At 39.8% G+C, this 20,862-nt stretch overlaps 1 protein-coding gene across 5 annotated transcripts in view; it reads right to left on the bottom strand.

Annotated features, from left to right (window-relative positions):
- Positions 1–20,862, bottom strand: part of LOC121871466 (flocculation protein FLO11-like) — a 222,094-nt gene that overhangs the window by 6,910 nt on the left and 194,322 nt on the right. For all 5 annotated transcript variants that reach the window (XM_042373806.1, XM_042373807.1, XM_042373808.1 and 2 more), the window contains one exon: positions 6,805–6,932. In XM_042373806.1, coding sequence (XP_042229740.1) covers positions 6,805–6,932 — 128 coding nt within the window. The remainder of the gene's footprint in view (positions 1–6,804; positions 6,933–20,862) is intronic.

Genomic DNA, 20,862 nt, shown 5'->3' with positions numbered 1-20,862 from the left:
GAATTGGTGGTAACCCCCGATCTGCCACCTCGCATCCTCGATTCAGATAGTGATTAAACCAAAAATAAATGCTAGATATAAGTGTACAGATTAACTTATCCCCCCGTATTCGCGAAGGTTATGTTCTTGGAAATCATCGCAAATCGGGAATTCAATATCTTATGGGAAAAGTAGGGTATGGGCCCACAGCTACCAGATTACCAGTCATAATATTTTAGGTTAGAAATGATAAACGTTTCAGAGATGGTGTTGATATTTATATAGAGTAGGTTTCTAGCAATAAAAACTAATAAATTTTAATAAATAATTGCTTTCTCTAAGTATAATTCAATTCTGAGTATGTCAATAAGCATGTAAATAAGTACTTCCCATGGGACAAATCAGTCAGGATATTATAGCCTACCCTAGTAAAACCATTAGCAAAAGAGTAAAAATTACAATACAGTAAACCCTTGCAACTCGCAGGTTTGAGATTCGTGATTTTGATTATTTGCGGTAAGCAAATGATGACTAGCTTATGAGCCTCTCCCAAAGCGCAACGAGTCGCCCCCACACTCCCGCAGCGTCTCTCTCCCTTGTTTGCGCTTAACCACTGATGCGACAGAGCATCTCTTGTGGTATACTCAAAACTATAGTGTTTGTGTGAAATGGCCCCTAAAAGACTGCCTAATGTTAGTACTAGTGATACTAGTGGAGGACTCCAGTAGTTGACAAAAACATAACACCATCCAGCCTGAATAAGGACCAACTCCCAAGGACTTTCGAGAACATTTGTGGACTCCCAGAAGAAAATAACATGTCTCACACACGGCAACTGCCCTGCAAAACCATCCCAATAATACCTGTATGCAGGAAACAAAGAGGAATGATAATGAGGCAGTCATGTTGCTAACCACACATGACTTCACAACAGGCAGAAACAGGCATTAACCTGAAGTACAAGCTCAGATGAACTTTAGTAATTTAGCCACTTCAAGGACCTCAATTAAATTAAGGTGTTATCCTTATGCCTGAGATTGGAGACAGTAGCCCCTCTCCCCCCCCCCCACAAACAAATTGTAGCTATTTTTACCAAACCACCTAGATTTTGCACATCAGGACCAAACTTGCAATTTTCTTCATTCCCAGTCTAAAAAAAAAATTAAGAACTACTTTTACTGCTCTAGCTAATCTTGCTACTGAATTTCATTTATCTTTAATACTCTCTAATAACAACTTTCCTTGCAATACAACAGGACTGACCATTAAACTAATCAATATATCTTATCATCATACATGAGGTTTTTATACAATTTAGACGAGCTGATTTCAGAGGCTATTAAAAAAGTTCATCACTTCAGGTTGCCTTATGACAACTCAACGCCATCACTTCCTGCGGCACTTAAAGGACAGTATAATATGAAGTTGATATTAAATGCCATCAAGTACAATACAATGTACAGTGGTCCCTCGGTTAACGAGCGCCTCGGTTAACGAGATTTTGGTTAACGATTTACCTTCCATAAGATTCTTATCTTCGGTTAACGAGCAATCCCTCGATTAACGAGTTTTTTACGAGCCGACTTCAACATGTTTTCGCTTGCATTTGGCAGTCCACCAGCTGTAGTATTAGTCCGCCAATACAGTAATCGGTTTTAGGGCTTAAATTCCTTACTATTTTAGTAAATATCAAGAAGTTTATACTGTTCAATAATTTTAAAAGTTTAATATTAACTTTTTTAGTCATTATAACAATTATTGAATATAATTGAAGGTAAAGAAACTAGTTTCTGGCATGCCATCCAGCCTGTTAACACACCAGACAGGCGTTAGTCTCTCTGTTTTCAGTGGAGGGAACATCTTGCGTGAGACTCTCTTCAACTAAACGCTTTTTATTCTGTGTTTCCAAGCAAATTATTGGTCATTTTGAAATATATTTTACATATTGACAATATATAGTGCAGTGTTGATTTAAAGAAAATAATCTTGAAATACACCAAGAGAACTAAAATTTTATGGGTGAAATGGTGCCATGGGGTGACTTCTCTTCCACCCTAATGCCTTCTCCTCTTCCTTCTCCTCCACCCCCAGTCTAATTCCCATCATCATCATCATCATCCAGGAGCCTTCTACAGGCACACCTCAAAGTAAGTGTACTTTTCTACCTTTTTTGTTGAATTTAGGCAATTTTCGGTGAGCTGGAACCAATTACCCAAAAACCCATTGAAACAATGGTTTCGGTTAACGAGCAACCTCCTGGAACGAATTGTGCTTGTTAACCGAGAGACCATTGTATACAGCTGGACAATTTTTGGGAACCTAAAGGTCATAGGAATGCTTTTGGAAATGCAAAGTGGGTTAATCAAATACTGCTTTTCTGTGCTTGTGGGACAGTAGGACTATAAAAGATCACTATGAAGTTAAAAACAGGTCACTAAGAGAAGTAAATTACAGAGTATACCTAACCTAGGGAAAAAAATGTTTGGAATAAACTATTGGTGAACCCAGACAATGTACTTCTTCCACCATTGCACATAAACCTTAAATTGACAAAGAGCTTTGTTAAAGCTCTCAATAAAAAGAGAAGCATTTCAGCATTTGAATTTTTTTTGCTCATATGAATGATTCAAAAGTGAAGATATATTTATTGGTCCTCAAAATCTGGAGTGTTTTCTGATGAAGCTGTACAAAAACCATCCATTGTTGAGCTCGCTGCTTGAAGTCATTTAAAGAGCGAATGGATTTCTTGGCATGAATAAATAAAAAAGCTACGACGAATTAGTTAGCAATCTACTTGATACCTACAAAGCAATGGGAAGTTGCACGCTCACTTCAAATTTTTCCAAGACAATTTGGGTGCTGTGAGCTTATATGCTCACAGCACCCAAATATAGCAAGGTAAGCATTTTCACTAGGACTTTTCGGTGATGGAATGCAAGTACGCGGGCAAATACAATTCTGGGATGAGTAATTGCTGCTAATTTCTTCCGAGAGACCTAGCGTCATAAAATAAGTCATGTTCCAAGCATTAATTTCCATCTAAAAATAACTATCCTTATTCTTTTGTAGTTATTGTGAGTGGGTATGAATAACCTGCATACATTGCTTAATATATTCATTTTCCTTTACCTATTAAATATACCCATAAAAAATTACTCAAGTTATGCAATAAACACATGCATAACATTAAATGCTGATGAAATTTTTTTAAAGACTTTTTGGAATCGGTCTGATTTAGTAAGAAAAACATTATCTATCTATCTATCTATCTTATATATATATATATATATATATATATATATATATATATATATATATATATATATATATATATATATATATATATATATATATATATATATATATATATATATATATATATATATATATATATATATATATATATATATATATATATATATACACGTACTGTATTTATTGGGGATAAGACTAAAAACAAAACTTTGTGGCAGTGTTATCAGTCACCTTTTCTCAACTGAAGTTAATGCTCCCCTTTCAAACATTCATGTGATTTTTACTCAACTTATTCTTGTTTTAAGTTATTTGGCACATTAACCTTAACAAATGAAAATTTTTCCCCAAATAAAACACATTCCTTCTGCTAAAGTTCTGTTGCCTACCGTAACTTTGTAAATGAGGATTTATTTTTAATTTCATATAAATTACCATTGTTACTATTGCAATGTTAACTCTTAAGCCCATATTCTAGAGCAATATTTACTAATCTGACAATATACCATGAACTTTTATTCCATAGGTGTATACAGTAAAGGGTAATGTTAGGAGAATGCACACAGCCTTGTTAAAGACCCCCAATAAACATCTGCCCTAACAACTTGAACACAAGTGTTGGTTAAAGATAAGGAAGACCAATAGGCTCGAAGGGAAAATTAGACTTCTCTACTGTATTTGAAAGTATCAGGATTCAGGAAAAAACAGCAGTACTACACTGTATGCAAATTGCAAAGCCATGCTAAAACATATGACCAAAACATATGACCATAAGGAAGGGGATATACTGTACTGTACTCCCTTCTGGGAAACAAACCCATAACAGTTGGTAGGTGTTTCCACAAAGTGAAAGTCACAGCCAAAAAAGAAATGGCAAAGTCCCAGAATTGTTCACTTCAGAGGAAAAAGAGAAATTTTCCACAATATAGCATCTTCCCATACTAAGGAATACCTCAGTGTCAAGGGGGGTGAGGAAGACCTACAAAATGATCTTCCCACGCTGGCGTGGAAATTGACTGAAAACGATGCGGATGCTAAGGAGATCAAAGAACTGATCAGGCTTAATCTACACAACATACACAATTCAAACAATGAAAAACTCAGTAATAAATTCAATATTCAAACATAACATTGGTAATAGAAAACAAGCCATAGATTACCAAATCACTGGACAGTCGTAACAGTAAATAATTGCCTGAACAAGACACCATTATATATATATATATATGCAAGTAAATCACTGTAGGTGCGCATTCAGAGGTGTATATATACAGAGGAGGGTGAGACCAGGTCCAATGGTCAGGTATTAGGTAATGACCATTGTGGACCTGGTCTCACCCTCCTCTCTATATATACACCTTGATTTGTATTTCTCTCTCTAGTCTGTACTCACCCCTGAAGATGCGAATTACACGAAAGCGCTTGGGAACTTCGTGTTTTCTTCTTTCCTTGTGGTTATCAGCATATATATATATATATATATATATATATATATATATATATATATATATATATATATATATATATATATATATATATATATATATATATATATATATATATATATATATAAGAGAACTAAAAGAAATTAATACTGTAATATAATTGGCCACAAAGATTCACTGGTTCAGTATAACCAGCATTCAGATCCTGAAGGTATCCAAGATGTCCCAAGTAGAGCACCAAGCTCGCTCACTCAATACATTCGGTACAATACAGGTAAACCTCGAGATACAACATCCCGAGAAGCAATATTCCACTTAACGATGGTCACTAAATCAAGACCATCTCGCTATATACTATCAAAATAATTTGCTTTAATGATATCCAACATTATCCATTGGTTGGAAATTTTTTATCTCGTGAAAATTAATGGTTGTAAAATATTATACTCGATCGCAGTCTTGCAACGATTCCAGCAATGCAAATTATATTTGTCTATGTCAAGGAAACAATATTTAACCTTATGCATGATGCATTTCTACCTCCATATGTAAGCCTACCCACACGCCGCCACACAGTCAATCCACGCACTACAGATGTGTATGGTTCTTTGTCGTAAAACCGCCATCACATGGCTCCTTTGTACTTAATCCATTTTTTCCCTTATACTGTATAGTGAAAAGAGAGCACTAACATTTAGACTGAAGTATGTAATGGTGACTATGGTTATAATTTGGGTTTTTGTGATTCTAAAGTGTGTTATTTAAAAAATACGAGTAGTGTCGGCCATAATCATTGTTTTCTTATCATCGTTTGCGGTTTTTGTGACAAGTCCTTTTGCTGTTTTTGTAAACGAAGTGAGCAGTTTAACTTTGAAAATGTCTGGGAAGGCCAAGGCATCCTAGACAACTGTGTCTGAGGTGAAGCTTGACATTGTTAAGCAGCACGACTCCCCCAGAGACTAGCTGTGTGGGAGTCGGTGACATCTCCACTCAAGTCCCCTTAGATTCGAAGGGGACAGGAGACAATGATATGTGGCGTTTAATTATTTTGTACTGGTAGTAGTATTGTAGGAATTGTTTTGTCGGTGATATATGTGTGTTTGGGGACTGGCTGGGAATGTACCCGATTGAACCGGATAACTCAAATGAAATCGAGTATGATTATTATCAATTCATCACCAATGCAATGAACAAGCTTATTATTGTGAAGTCTTGCTCAGCACTCACCAGTTTTATATTTTAGAAAAAACAAGACACTGAATCCAAAATGAAAATTAGTTACTTCCCACTCCAATATTTCCACATTCACAGATTTACTCACGTATTAAGATATTGGCTTGCAAACAGTGTACTGCTGTACAGTATTAGCCTTTCTCCACATACTTCATTAAAATAACTTACTTGAAAATACAGAACAGTACACTGTATACCATTTCTTATACCACATTTTACTTTCTGAAAGAAAAACTAGAATTTACTGTACAGTTGCAGAAATTTGTTCCTACACCCCGTGGTAACCTGTATCTCCAAATGGCAATGTCGCAGTAGTAGTACCACTATTTATAAATTAACAAGTATTGGTCGTGTAACGACGGACGTGATCGGTGAATAGGATCGTTACTGTAGAACTAGGTCATACAGGTTGGCCATTTGGAGACATGGGTTACCGCAGGGGGTGTAGGAACATTTCTGCAACTGCACACTTTAAAAAAAAATTACATTTAAAATGCATCTTGAGACGCATGCAACAATTTCCAATACTGGGCCTGTTATTGTACAAAAGAACAGTACATCTTGACATGCACTAAGGCTTAAGTCCAAGAAGTTGCGGGTGGGGGAGCATGGCGAGCACAGCAAATCCATTAGATTTTTTGTTTAAATCTGGCCAATTATCATAGGCATTTTGAAGCCATTGAGCACTTGATATTAGGAGATATTCTGAGATCAATAGTAATTATTTTTTACTACCGGGTATACAAAAATGCCTGAGTACAATACTCATGAAAAGGGGGAATCTGGAATCCCCCCCACTCCCAGATCTGCCAATGATCTAAACATGCAACAATTTCCACTGCTGGCTCTACTATAGTATAACACCTTAATTGTTATTCACTTATTTGTACCATACCTGTGGCTGAGTCTGTGGTTCCATACGATAATAAGACCACTCCTCTTCTTCTTCTTCCTCCTCCTCTACCTCTCCTGATTCACAAACTCCGTCTGGAATGCTGTCAAGTTCGGCCAATGCTGCATCAACTGAAATGATGATAAAATTTAGTTACATGGAATAAGCAGTAGTATATTAATTACATGGGTTGAGCACTTAGAAAAAGCACAATCCTTATTTTTGAGGTTCACCTCTTTCAGAAACAACCAACATCAAAACTTAAAACCTGGTGGATAACTGTGGCAATAAGATAATGCAGTTCTTTTTCAACATATGAAAACTAAAAACCTATCTACAATCAATGTATATACAGCATTTTCAGAACTTTAGGTAGTTAAAAACAAACTGGTGGAAGGTTTACAAGAAACTTTTAACAGATAGTGAAAAATGGACTAAAATATACAGTACATGGGGTCCCCGACTAACGAATGCCCACCGAAATGAACAAGGTTAAACATTAAATTTACAGTAATTTATTTTTTACTTCCATTGACTTTTTTCATTCAATTTCTTATTTTCTATTAAATTAAGTGATTTTAAATGTACATTACATAATCAATTAGGCTATGATAATGGAATTTTAAACGTTGCTCTGCAAATATGCCATGCACATAGCATGAGTTAACTTGCTTACATTTCCGACTTAAGAAAGTCCTCAGGAACGGAACCCGTTCATAACCCGGGGACTCCCTGTATACAGAATTGGTATAATTTGCACTTTAACTGTACTAAGTACTTAATAATAATAATAATAATAATAATAATAATAATTAACGGTAATGGGTTTCAATTTACAAATATACAAATAACATAAGTGATACAAATAAGATATATAATAACTAGATGGGGAAAAGTAGTTACTGGTACAATATTTTGTTTTATGAAACACTCCCCTTTTGTTTATTTGTATCTACAGTACTGTATACAGAATACAAGTACTGTACTACACAATACCTGCATGTACAGCATTCAGTTATTCTGAATTTTTACATACTGTACCATATAACACCAAAGATTTTAATTCTGCCGCATGAGTGGGTTGTAGATCAAACTCATGCTATAGAAACTAAGCACCCACACTCCTTTAACCTACAGAAAAATAATCCTGGCCCAATAGCTGGAATTAAAATTGATGGGATGGTTTCTACAAAAGTATATATACCTAAAAATAGTGTACTATATAATTACCAGAGCGGTTTAATTTTAAGAGCCATTCACCTAAATATGCTAATGTAAAAGGCAAGGTATTCGTCTATAAACAAAATTTAGATTCACAAAGTAGGTTCAAGCCAAGGTAAAAGAACCAGGCGAATGGAAATAACACTCAGTCAGTAGTTTGGCGAGGCATGAGGACAGTGGGGGCTCACATACCAGCACCTCAAACACTCACTAGGGTAAAACACGTGAACAGTTATGAAACTTTTTTTTACAGGGTATGGAATGTTGGTAGGAATATATTTATTATTATGACTTAAAGACAGCACAAAACAGTGTATGTCCATTCGCCTGGCCTTTCTTCAACCTTGGCTTCACCTTCCTTCCAGTGAAGGGGTAAAGACACTTTGGATTATGACTACAGGACAGCCTACTGTACACAACAATCTAGCGAAGAAAGTTTATGTCGATGTGTAGTTATTGCTGGTACACCGATTATTATTTTCATAATGGAGACCAGTGGTCATTGTTACCAGTACTGAAACTCAAAATGAGATGTCAAATGCCAGATTAATGAACTACCATAATTATGATAAACTTCACTAGCCCTGGATGTATGATTACTGGGATCATTACAATATTACCAATATACCCGGTATACTGTACATCAAAATACAGTATAGTGATGTGCATTACACACTGAATAGCAGATGAGCTATATATGGGGAACCATATTGGGTAAAATCTAGTGTATACTGTACAAAATAGATAGGTCTTTCTGTATTCAGTTTTTCCACGTGGTCTGACAGGTTCCAATGTATTAATACATTATTTGTTCAATATCTGCTAATGGGAACCATCAGGTAAGGGCAGTATCCACTAACTGGGATTAACATCTCTGGTGCCTAAGAACACTTCCGAACTTAGCAGAAGCAATATGTGCTAATGAGGCATGTTATGTTACACAGCACCTGTACTGAATGCAGGAAGGAAGAATACACCAGTAACCCCTGGTAGGATATTATGCCGTTAACACAGCCTGGGCAGTAAATCTATGAAGTTCTCACCGCTCCTCATATGTTGCCATGCCCCAACTTTTCTGTGCCTGGTGCCAGGTTCCAAGCAAGCACGAACATGCCTGCCCCATAATCCCCTCTCCAAACTTTCACATCACTCATTAAGACACTAAAAACTTTAATTTTTTTCTTGTCGCAAATTTACCACGATAATCTATTTAACAGATTTTGGCATCAGTGACTGTGCTGTATATAATACTGTATTATCAGTATATCGCTCAAGTGACGGCTATGATGTTGACAATTGACACCTGTTTTTCATTAATTATTTTCCAAATATCTAACTTAATGCACAGTTTAGGAAGCTCTGCCAGAGGCTCAATAACCAAACAGTTGTTGCACCAGACATCTTCAATAGGCTTGCATACCTGACCAACCTTCTGCACGCATACACTAACTAAATATACACTCCAAAAGACAAGCTTGGGGAAAGCGAAGACCCACCTCAGGAACGTTAATAAGACAATACTGTACAAGGTCATACAAAACCCAACCCGACACGACCGACGGTCCCAAACGCCTGTTGCCTTAGACAAATCTTCTGCTGTGGATTACTGTTAACACTAGTTTTTGACAAATGAAATAGCTTTGTATAAAAACTGAATGAAGGTAAACCTACTTGCTCTAAATTGGTAAATATTATGAATTAACTATGAAAACTGTACTGTAAGAACCTACATTTTGGTAAAATCCCATGACAATACCGCCAGACAAGTATCAAAGCTGTTTATTAGAAGTTTAATACTTAATTCGCCATTCAGTAATATATTACCAGCTGTATCTTTCACGGAGAATAAATACAGGAAGAATGACAAGCACTTTTTGGCACGTTTACATGCATCACTGCCACCCATTATCTAACAAAGTACAGTATTTGAAAGGGATGAAGCGAGAACAAATCCGGTAGGGGTCCGACTAATTACCCAAATGTTGCCGCAATGAAGTCAAATAATGGTCCTACATGAATAAATCGGGTTACCAATCACTTCTCGACTAGTAATTGGTGTCAAAGTAAAAAAAAAATGGAAAACGTAATTTAATTTGAGTTAATAGATCGAGTGCATGTACCTAACCTAACCTAACAACACAACTCATTAAATTAATTTTACCAATTTTTTGTGACTAGGATACCAAATAATAATCGAGAAGTGATTCACAGCCCGATTTACGCTTGTACGACCATCATTTGACTTCATTGCGGCTACATTTGGGTAATTAGTCGGACCGTCCGGTAGTGGGACTTGCAGCTCACCAGTACACGTTTGCACCACCCGCGGAAAAAAATTTACCGCCACACGAGCTGACAAAGATGGGTTCCAGCTCCACCGGTCTCCCCTGCCTGGCGACCATACACCTGCCACTATGATATACTCACCATAAAATTTTCTTCGGGTTTCTGAAAATAACTAAATTATTACACTAACTTCCTGCGGTATGCAACAGTCTAACCCACAGAAGAAAATGTCCCCTATAACCTACCTACCCACTTGCCTTACCTTGGTATGAAAGGATATTCAAAGTATTAAAATTTGAATTTTTCAAATATCCCATTAACTAGTACATAACTGCTTAACAAACAGGACCAGTAATTATTAAATTCCATTTTCACGATGATTTCTCAATGTTATTGCAACTTAGGGTGACAAACGCCGTTAAGTAATGAATTTAAAAAAAATATTCACCTCTAAATAGACTATAATGTTTATAAGACAAAATCAAGATAAACTCGTTTTCCCCCACACCGTTACTAGAATGGAAAGCATGGCAATAGGTCGCCAGATACCTTGTGAGGGTGACGGTTTAATCTTCTCGTTACTCCACGACTTCACTCACCGTTTTCACTATTCCATTTAAACACATTTTCCAATTGCTAAAAATATAATTTCAATAGTTGCCATGAACATATAAAAAATTATTTACTCTTACTTAAAGAATGCGCATCACCAACACCCACAAAATTCAGACTGGCCCGGCTGGTCTTCACCTGAACACTGCTATACCCAGTCCACGGTACGACAACCAACCCTAACTGGAGGGGGATCTTCACCTTGTTTACAGTGTTGCCAAACGAACGATGTCAACTCGTCTTTTAATCAAAATTTCTGTAAAAACCACATTTTGGTAAGGATTTGCATTGTATTGTAGAATATCATATGGAATGGTGTAATTGCATGGATAAATTCATTTAGTAAGTTACATAATAAAGAGTTGTTAGCCCCCAAATTGTACAAACAGTCAATTATCATACGTAATTGGCCATTGTGCAGCAATAGTCGTTTCTCGCTTATCAAACTGGCGATTTTTATTCAGTTTCAATAGACAACCAAGACGTCACTTTCTTTGTTACTGCTTAAAACAATATCAATAGAAGCATTAAACATATATTGTCTGTAAACCTGTACAATGCGAATTTCTAAAGTACATCACGTGAGCATAAATACATAACTTTGATGATACCGATACCGAGAATTCATTAAAATAGCCTCTCTAATAATATATGCTGTGACAATGAGCTTTTTTTATGGTTGTCAAGGTGTGTGTATACACCCCAAACATGTGGCGTGTGGCCAGCTGGCGGCCACCCCCAAGTCCCCTAAACCCCGAGGTTGCCCCCGCCCGCTCCCTCACCTCCAACAGTCTTAACCGTCTCCTTCACTATGTATCACCTTCATCACAGTAACAACCCTCTTAACACCTAGCCAGTCGTCAGTGGCAATGGATGACTTTATTCTTTTGATCTTCAGTGGCAACAAAACACGATAAAGTGTTAGGGAGGGGGGGGGATATATATATATACACATAGTATATCCACACAGGCTAAAGGTTAAAGGTGCAATCCTATAAACTCAAATTTCCTGTACCTGGGATTTACTAGAATAGAATGGATACAAAAAATAAATAAATGTACACACTGCCCCTCCCTCACCTGTGACGCGCAAATTCTACAAATACCTCACGGCCACTCTCTCCCAGCACCAAGTCAGGATCTGTTGTTCATTAGAAATAGGAAAATAATCAGTATGTGAAGAACACTCTGAGAGAGACGCCCAAGAAAGTTCCTTTCATTAATAAGCGCATGAAATCTACCTGGTAACCCTGCCAGTTTGACCCACCCCCCCTCCAAAAAAAAATAAAAGTTTTCGTGGATTTATTTAAGTGGACATGGCTACATTACCTTACATCAGGTAGGTTAGGAAAACTGACCCTAGCTGAGGGTCACAGGGTGGCCCGCGATCCTACTGGGTTCAATGGGGTTTATTTTCTCTTTTAAAGGAAGATTCGGGGAGTATAGAGTTCATCGACAGATATAAATGAAATTAACGGGATATACACACAAATATAAGCCGCGGGACTGCATTGAGATAATGGTTCATGGTAGAATTCATAACTATTAAATCTACAAAGATTATCATTGAAAATAACAGGTGCCCCTAAAGAACCCTTATGATGTCGATTTGGCCCACGACCTAAAAAGTTTCCCTACACACTGCCTGAAAGTATAGTGTCGTGCTTCAAGATAAATAGAAAACAACAAATAATGGCAGGTGTAAAGTGAAGTATGACAACCAAGCGTCAACTTTCACTTAAGTCATCCATCTCCAGAAACACTAAACAGGAAAAACAGACGTGATACAATGTCGACAAATTAACTCAACCGGTTTTATATCATACACAGTTGCTAAGTTAGTGAGCGCGGCAGTGAGCACAACACCATCCTCACTGTTACTAACTTGACTAACATTCTCACTCAGTCCTCCAGCATTCTTGTCCACACTAATCAGATTTTTGTTTACTGAATAATGAAACAATACAACTAGTCAGTAAAGGCAACTCGTGCCTTGTGAGTCATCCAATGTGCACAACCACACAACACGCGCGCGCACACACACACACAGGGGCAGCGTGGGCGTTATGACTCACACTGTAGACACCAATAAGGCCATGGACGCGTGGGCGGCTTCACGCGTGGCTGGCCCCCTATTAAGCACAGTCTCGTTATGTGCAAGAAACAAAGGTCCTACACCGGAGGCGTCCATCTAACATCATAAATGTGACAAACCCAAGAGTTATTATGTTACTGTCCTGAACACCTGCTGATCAACTGTCAATATGTGACATGTGCTTGGTAAACATAACTAATGAAGTCGATAAGCGTGAGTTGAACAAGCAAAACCTCCACAGGAATATCAGAGGGCTGAGGATGCCAGACTGGCCACAAACACATCCTGGGTTGCCGCAAGCATTACGTCACAGGGGTCGAGTGTCTGGGAGGTGATCAAATCTTCCACCCACACTCCGTAACCTGCCACCACCATCACTACCTCATTGCATTCACTCGTCGACATCCTCCAAAGCCAATAATTCTTATACAGTATGATCTTCTGAATCACAGCAGCAACAGTTACTATAGATAAAGCGGTATCAGATAACGAGACAAAAGGCAGAATACCCTGACACGAGAGTTTGTTAGCACTGAACACTCTTACATAAGACTGATGCATCCACGACTCGCCAAACTAAATAGATTTTATTTATCATTTCAGGAAAAGGTTATGAGAAGCTGCCATAGCCGACCTTTGTTTTATAGCTAGTGTTGTTACAAAACTTACACCTTCAAGTTTTACTAACATCAATACGTTCAAAACTGTCAAAAACAACTGCCCTTTTAAATGATTATCACAAGACCAACGAATTATATTTTATGTGAGAGAAGAAGTCGACAACACTGTGTTCCAGAAGTGCGCACACAGTCACACAGGAAGGAATAAGAGCATCTGGTATACATAAGAATCAGTAGAGCCCTACAAGATTCACGTCCTGGCAGACTGCAGCAAGGTAATGCTCACGTAATTCCTTCATTACTCGGAGTGCAGCTCGTTCAGTCTTAGGCTACTGCTGTACAAAATACAACGCTTCTCTAGATGTTTTCAATCAATTCACTTTGCCTTCTGTGAGAGTCTCTTACCTAGTTTCATTTAGCAGTTCCTTACCCAGGCCTATATACGTAGGTCTACTGTGCATGTTAGAACTGAGTGTCTTTAACTTTTAAATACCGAGTACGTCTCTCTCTCTATGACCTACTACTGCGTGTGACTGTTGTGTCATTAGTGTGTGAAAGACTGAACAGGTCGTGTTAAGAAGTAAGCTGTGCAAGCTCACTAGGGAGGATGAGCGCCACAGTGCATTACGGCCTCGCATCATGCTGTGGTCAGTGTCTCCCAACGCCGCTCACACGCGTCTGCACTGAGACAGTATAACACCACTGATGCAAAATGACCCAAGAAGGTCGTGTGATGGGGAGGGGGAGCGAGAGAGGATGTCCAGTAATTACAGTGGTGAGGCAAAAGGTATAGCGACATACCTGTATAATCAACATAACGGTAGTGAAGACTTTGTCCTAATATGGGCACCTGATCACTGTTAACTTACGGGGCAATAAAACAAGCGGAAAAGTCTTGCCAAAATGGCCGACCAACCTCAACCAGACTACAAGTACAGTTACACCTAGTGGTACCTGCTGTAATATCTGGTAACAGTAACCAAACTTGTCAACCAACGACCCAACAAGACCCACAAACCAGCAACTTAAATTATCCTCGAATAGATTGAGTTACTGCAAATATTAGATGGTTTTTTTTTTCCTCCACAACCGAATTTCTAGTTAAGTGAGACGAAATTCACGACCAAGAGAAAATGGGCAAGAGGAAAGAGTGAAACAGGATAAAGGTGAATGAGGAATTCAATAATAAACATACAGATAAAAGAAATGGACCAAGCGACTGACAGCTGAACCAATGATTAATAGTTAAATAGCCCCCCCCCCCACACACACGTAATCAACTGTTAATATGGAATAGCAAATTGGTTAATTATTAAGAAAAAATAAATAAAAAGGATCACCCCAAGATTATCCTCCCCGCTTATTTCATCATAAGATTAACCTAACCTAACCTAACATAAGGGTTACCGAATTTAACCTTACTTAACTCTCGCAGGAGGCATTGGGGGGGGGGAGGGGGTTTAATAATCAGGCAAATTGGAGCTGGAGGGCTAATCTTCAGGTGGTCCAAATAATATAGTGACTGTGGAGGATTGGGCTGGACAGGTGAAGGTGGTGGCCAAGTTAAGGTGGCGCCCAGGTTAAGGTGGTGGCCAGGTGAAGGTGGTGGACAGGTTAAGGTGGTGGACAGGTGAAGGTGGCGGCCAGGTAAAGGTGGCGGCCAGGTTAAGGTGGTGGACAGGTGAAGGTGGTGGACAGGTGGGGTAACTATGTGCGGGTCACTGGATATCTCAGGGTTGTAAAGTGTCCACATTCAATACTTTTCCTCGTCATCTGACCTTAAGAAAACACCAGCTTCAACCACATACTGTTCTGAGTGATGGTGGTGGTGAGTGAGGCAGTAGGTACAGAGGGTAAGTGGAACCCATAGGACATGTTCTGCCTTGGTAGGGTGCCCAAGCGCAGCAGTGTGAGCAGCCTGAGCCCCTAGTTATTTCACAAGGACAGCCACAGGTTACTTCACGCATACTATCACCTGCCTCTGCTGGTCTAAGTACCTGCTCACTACAGTGGCAGTCACTTAACAGTTAATATAATGTTGTTTGACTCGTGTTGTTGAGAGTGTACTGGGTCGATTTCTTTTTCATCGGATCACCTCAAGATTAGCAACACCCAAACTAATTTCACCTGATGACTAAACAGTCTTATCGCTACCTTAGGGTAAGGTAGGGTAAGATTAGGTTAGGTTAGGTTCGGTTAAGTGTTAGTTTTGCAAAGCTAGACTTATGGTGACATTAGCTGCGGGGATAATTTTCAGGAACTTCAGGTGTTCTTTTTTTTCATATGCAAATAACCAAAGACATAATGAATTTGTCAGCTGGTAGAGGATAGCGACTATGGGATCTCTGATGAGGTCAACAGGTGGGTGGAGGCAGTGGGCGGCAGCGTAGGGAGTGCGTGGCTGTGTGCAACACGAGAGGATCCACCTGTCTACCACACGCTAATATAATCAATAATTAATTTCGTCGTGCCCATGTCGCCATGACGCGCATCTACACCGAAGACAAGAGGGGGTGAAAAGAAGCGAAGGGGGAGACACGACAACATCCGAGAGAGGTAACCAGGCCAACACTACCCGAGGCCGCCACAACTCTCCCCTTATCCTCTTTAATCTGTGTATCACCCGTGGCCACCGCAAAATCAAGGTTCATGGGACGTTTAAAGCCGCTGAAGTCCGAGGGAGAGGAGAGAGCGAGCATCAGGGAGGGTGACTGGTTCACTACCTTATATCATGGTCAACACAGTGTCTGGCACCGGTGGGCAGCCAGATCACGTTCCTTACACACTACCTGTCACACTCACTCGCCTGTCTGCCACTCTACATTCTTCCGTCTGTCTCTCCCGCCACACTATAGTCTTCCGTCCGTCCGTCCCTCTCCTGCCACTATACTACCCAAGATCACTACTATGTCCATCCCCCACAAGTCCTCCAGCCAGTGAGTTATGTCCTGTTTGACCTCTCCCTCATGTGCCGGGGACGTGGTGGACATTATAACAACCCTCTACGACTTCCACCCCTCACAACACACGTCTTGGTAGGCCCTCCATCATCTTCCTTCTGCCATCTAACACAGGTCTAACCATACAGTCCTCCCCGCACTAACGAAGCCTCCCGACGTAACGATACAATAATAATGACAAACCACCATTAATACGCTTCAATTACCAGAGTCAAGTTCACACGACACTGCAATCAGTATCATACCATAAGTTAATAGTACTGAATAGAACCGTCATACCACCAGGTAAAGAACCACGCTTCTGTCTCACTCTTGGTCAGTTACCCAGGTAATGACGGGTTGCAACACATACTTCCAGGACAGAAGTCTGTTCGAATAACTCTCATTATCAGAGAAAATATCGTGTTCTAAGAGCCTCGTTTCATACCAGGTTAGGGTTCACTTTCTTAATTTCTGTTTTTTTTTAATAAATTCTCATATTTTGACATTTATTATATAGACGCGCAAGACCTTCATGATTCCAGGTAAATTATATTTATTTATGCTTGTGGTACAAACCCTGAAGCTGCTGTAGTAAAAGATACAAAAATCAGGTCAATACACCCCACATCACCTTCCTTCCTTCTGGAGCCGCGAAGAACTCTAGACACGAGGGCCACGAGGCACACCACTCCGCTCCTTCCAACACCTAGACACTCATGTTCTCTCCTACAAAATTTAAGGCAAATTGCACTTGGGTAAGAACACACTGCTGGCTGCCTCCCTTGATGACCCGCTCCCTTTACATGTATCCCCTTTACTAATATAACACACTGGCCACTTATACAACTCTACTTACCGCGCGCCGCCTCATCCATATGATATAGTCATTCTGTTTCTACGAATAAAGTAATTAAACCGTAGAAACACTCGATTATACATCATAAACTCACTATTTCATACTTCCAAATTAAATAACTTATTTTGCTTACATTTTAAATTATAGGTTAATTAAATTAATATCTGCCCCCAGGTAATTAAATAATAAAACACTTATCAGTGTCGCAAGAAAACAAGGCCCCACCACCACACAGGTAAGGACCATCAGGCCAAGCTGGAATTAACAATGACTCAGCCAGCCAGGTCAAGGAACGTCTGGTGGCTAAGCCGACGCCATTATCACTCACACACACACTGTCCACAACAACGCACACCATATCCAAAACAACCACGGCTCACACATGTTTGGCACAACACACTGTGTACTATAAGGTGTTAAAGCACTGGAGTTAGGTCACACGACTGGGTGGAACACAAGGCACCTGCGGGATCCTGAGTGAGTCAGAGAGGAGGGCTGGTGGTGGTGGGAGGGACGCCACACGCACACTGGACGCGACAACAGCCGTGTGTCCCGGGTTACTATGAGAGTAAGGTTGGGCGGTTCCTGCATACACAAACCAACTTATATAAGACCTAACGCGTAGGCAGCGTGAAGGAGGAGGAGCACACCTGATGCCCAAGATATGCCACAATACCGCCCACACCTGACCATAAGTGGCAGGGCAAATCACCAACTTTCTCGCCTCTCTTTAAACTGCTGAAGATCTACGTCACTTTAATTGTAGTTTAATTTTTACTGTACCCATTGATCGTAAACATTATCTACTAACACAATGGAACTGGTGTTTCAGAATGCTGCACGCTGGGGCCGGGACGCTGTTAAGTACAGTATCCAACATCAAACACCAGTAAAGCCAAGTGAACGGGAATTCAGTTATACAGGGCAATGTTTTATACTGACCGCCAGCAATGAGAATGAACGGTACTGTAGTATTATAAAATGTGAACCACTTTATTAAAACGGGATCAAATTCTACAGTGGAGGGAGCAATAAAAACATTAGAGAACGAGCTGATGTTTTAAGAGTAAGGTGGACCCCAGAGCCTGGACTTGGTGACAAGATGATTTATGAGGATACATCATACACCTGTGTTGTATTATAAACTGAATGACTTATACATCAGATGAAGACTATTCATCGTTGTATTTCAAAGGTTCTAACATGGTAAAGAAAACTTAGCGAAGACGACATTGTGTGTAAATTACTCGTAGGAATCCTGGACAAGACAATGGCACAAAAGCAAAATGAAGTTGGAGGTTAGTGAAGACGGCAATGACTGATACGATGCCCCACCTGACCACCACAGTCATTATATATTGACGATTCTCGCCTAAGCCATTGTGTGTTTTAAGTGACTTTTGCCAGGTTAGGTTAGGTTAAGTTAGGGGAGGTTAAATACTGTACGAACCTGCGAACATACACACATGAATATAAACGGTAGGAAATGACTCACAAATAAATACTATATATGTAAATAAGCCCACGGTTTTACGCACACACACACACATACCAGAAGGAACTTAATTTAGATGTGTGTGTAAAACATGTATGACCCGGTAACCCTTTACAGCCACCTGACAGGATCCACATTATAACACCAAACACACCCAACGGTTCCATGACAAAACCCCAACGGGGTTGTCATTTGTCAACACTAACCTAACCTAAGCTTAAAAGTGTTTTATTTTATATTTTATATATGGGACTGGGGTTTTGTCCGTTGGGGTTTTATCCGGTCACCCACCCAACTGTCCCTTCCAGAATGTTTGTGTCAAGCTTCAGAAACTTTCATGACACAAAATAAACAAAACATCGTCGGACGGTCACACAGAAGAAACACATTCGATGGTGAGGCCATAAAAATACTATAGGTGAGCAAACACACAGACTAGGCATACCAGACACAAATGGTGGGGAGGGAAGGTGGGGAGGGAGGGAGGGAGGTATGCGGTGTGGTGGTGCGACTGAGGTCACAGGACGCCTCACTTGGGCTTCACCCACGTCATCCACGCCTCCTCCTGCTGCTGCTACTGCTTAACATCTTACACACAAAAGAAATAAAGAATACTATTGATATGCCTCATCTTAAATATAAAAACCCTTTCCCATTGACGAGGGTAATGGGGATGGAGGAGCAACATCTGTGGGTTAGGTGCAGGTGTGTGCCTTCAGGATGGTATGTGGACCTTGCAAGGCAGAGGATAGCAATGCTCATCTGCCCTACCCTGCCCACCCTTAGATGCCCACACCCTCCTTTACGGTCATCCTTAAACTGAGCTATATTAACTCCCTACTTTACCACCACCCATTATATGACCTACATCACTCTATCTAGTACAGTACTCCCACCACTTTCAACATAAGGAGTAACAGCGGCGTTTATTACCGGGGCCACAAGATTCACTCTCGCCATACGTCCAGTCAAGGCCACCAGCACCCGGCGCCTGCTGTACCACAATAAATTAAAAAATATTTTGGAAACACTCTGTATCAGAATAACTGTGGCTGTACCCAAAGTACACTACATTATATAATTCTCAACCCCCCTGAGAAGGCGCACGTCCCTCTTGAAGCAGAGGCGTATTATGTAAGACCCGAGTGTTTGAAGGAGTAGTAGCAGGTCCTAATTTGTAAGGAGTTCGTGGGAAGCAGTATCGACCCACTTCACGGAGATTGTGGGAAGGGTCCTGGTGGAAAGTGTGACCTATTCCAGTCAGAAATGGTGACCTGACATCTCACAACACGTAGAAAATAGCTTTACAAAATATGTCTTAGTGTTGAAATCAGATTTTTCAAGAGCAGGTGACTGTTATAGCATTACACAATTTACCTACACAATAACCAGACTGAGAGAAGCAGAAACACCGGTAAGGAACATAAAGCATAATGACAAGGTAGCGTATTCCTTCAGGACAGTTTTCATTATGGAGTGACACGCACTGTCCTGTCGCCTCCACTGGCAACTTGCACATTATCAAGAGTCACCAAGACGCACGCGCTTGTCATTCTTCTCCTCACCGCCATCCTCTAAATGTCTATATACTTTACTTGGGTACGTCTTGTCCCTCACCACACACTCCCGTACAAAAATTATTAAAAGAGATCTAAATTGGTGTCAGGTTGTGGAGGAAAGCGATTGTCATACGACTCCTGGAAGCACCTACCCACCTCAAGAGTTAAAATATCCTACATCAAAAAGTTATCTGGTGGAAACAGGAACCAAGCAACACTACATTAACTAAATCAGTAACTGTATTACTGTGCATCCAGTGCTACAACAGGGGGCTCCACTGACACCGATATGACAAGTGGAAAAAATGCACAATCAACAAACTTGTCGTGATATAAGGACAAAGATCGATAATGATTCGAGAGTGGGTTTGTCTA

The sequence above is a fragment of the Homarus americanus genome, unplaced genomic scaffold (genome assembly GCF_018991925.1).
Source record: "Homarus americanus isolate GMGI-L3 unplaced genomic scaffold, GMGI_Hamer_2.0 scaffold45698, whole genome shotgun sequence".
Classification (NCBI taxonomy): domain Eukaryota; kingdom Metazoa; phylum Arthropoda; class Malacostraca; order Decapoda; family Nephropidae; genus Homarus; species Homarus americanus.
Note: the sequence above shows the minus strand (reverse complement) of the source record. Positions and strands in the feature narration are given on the sequence as shown.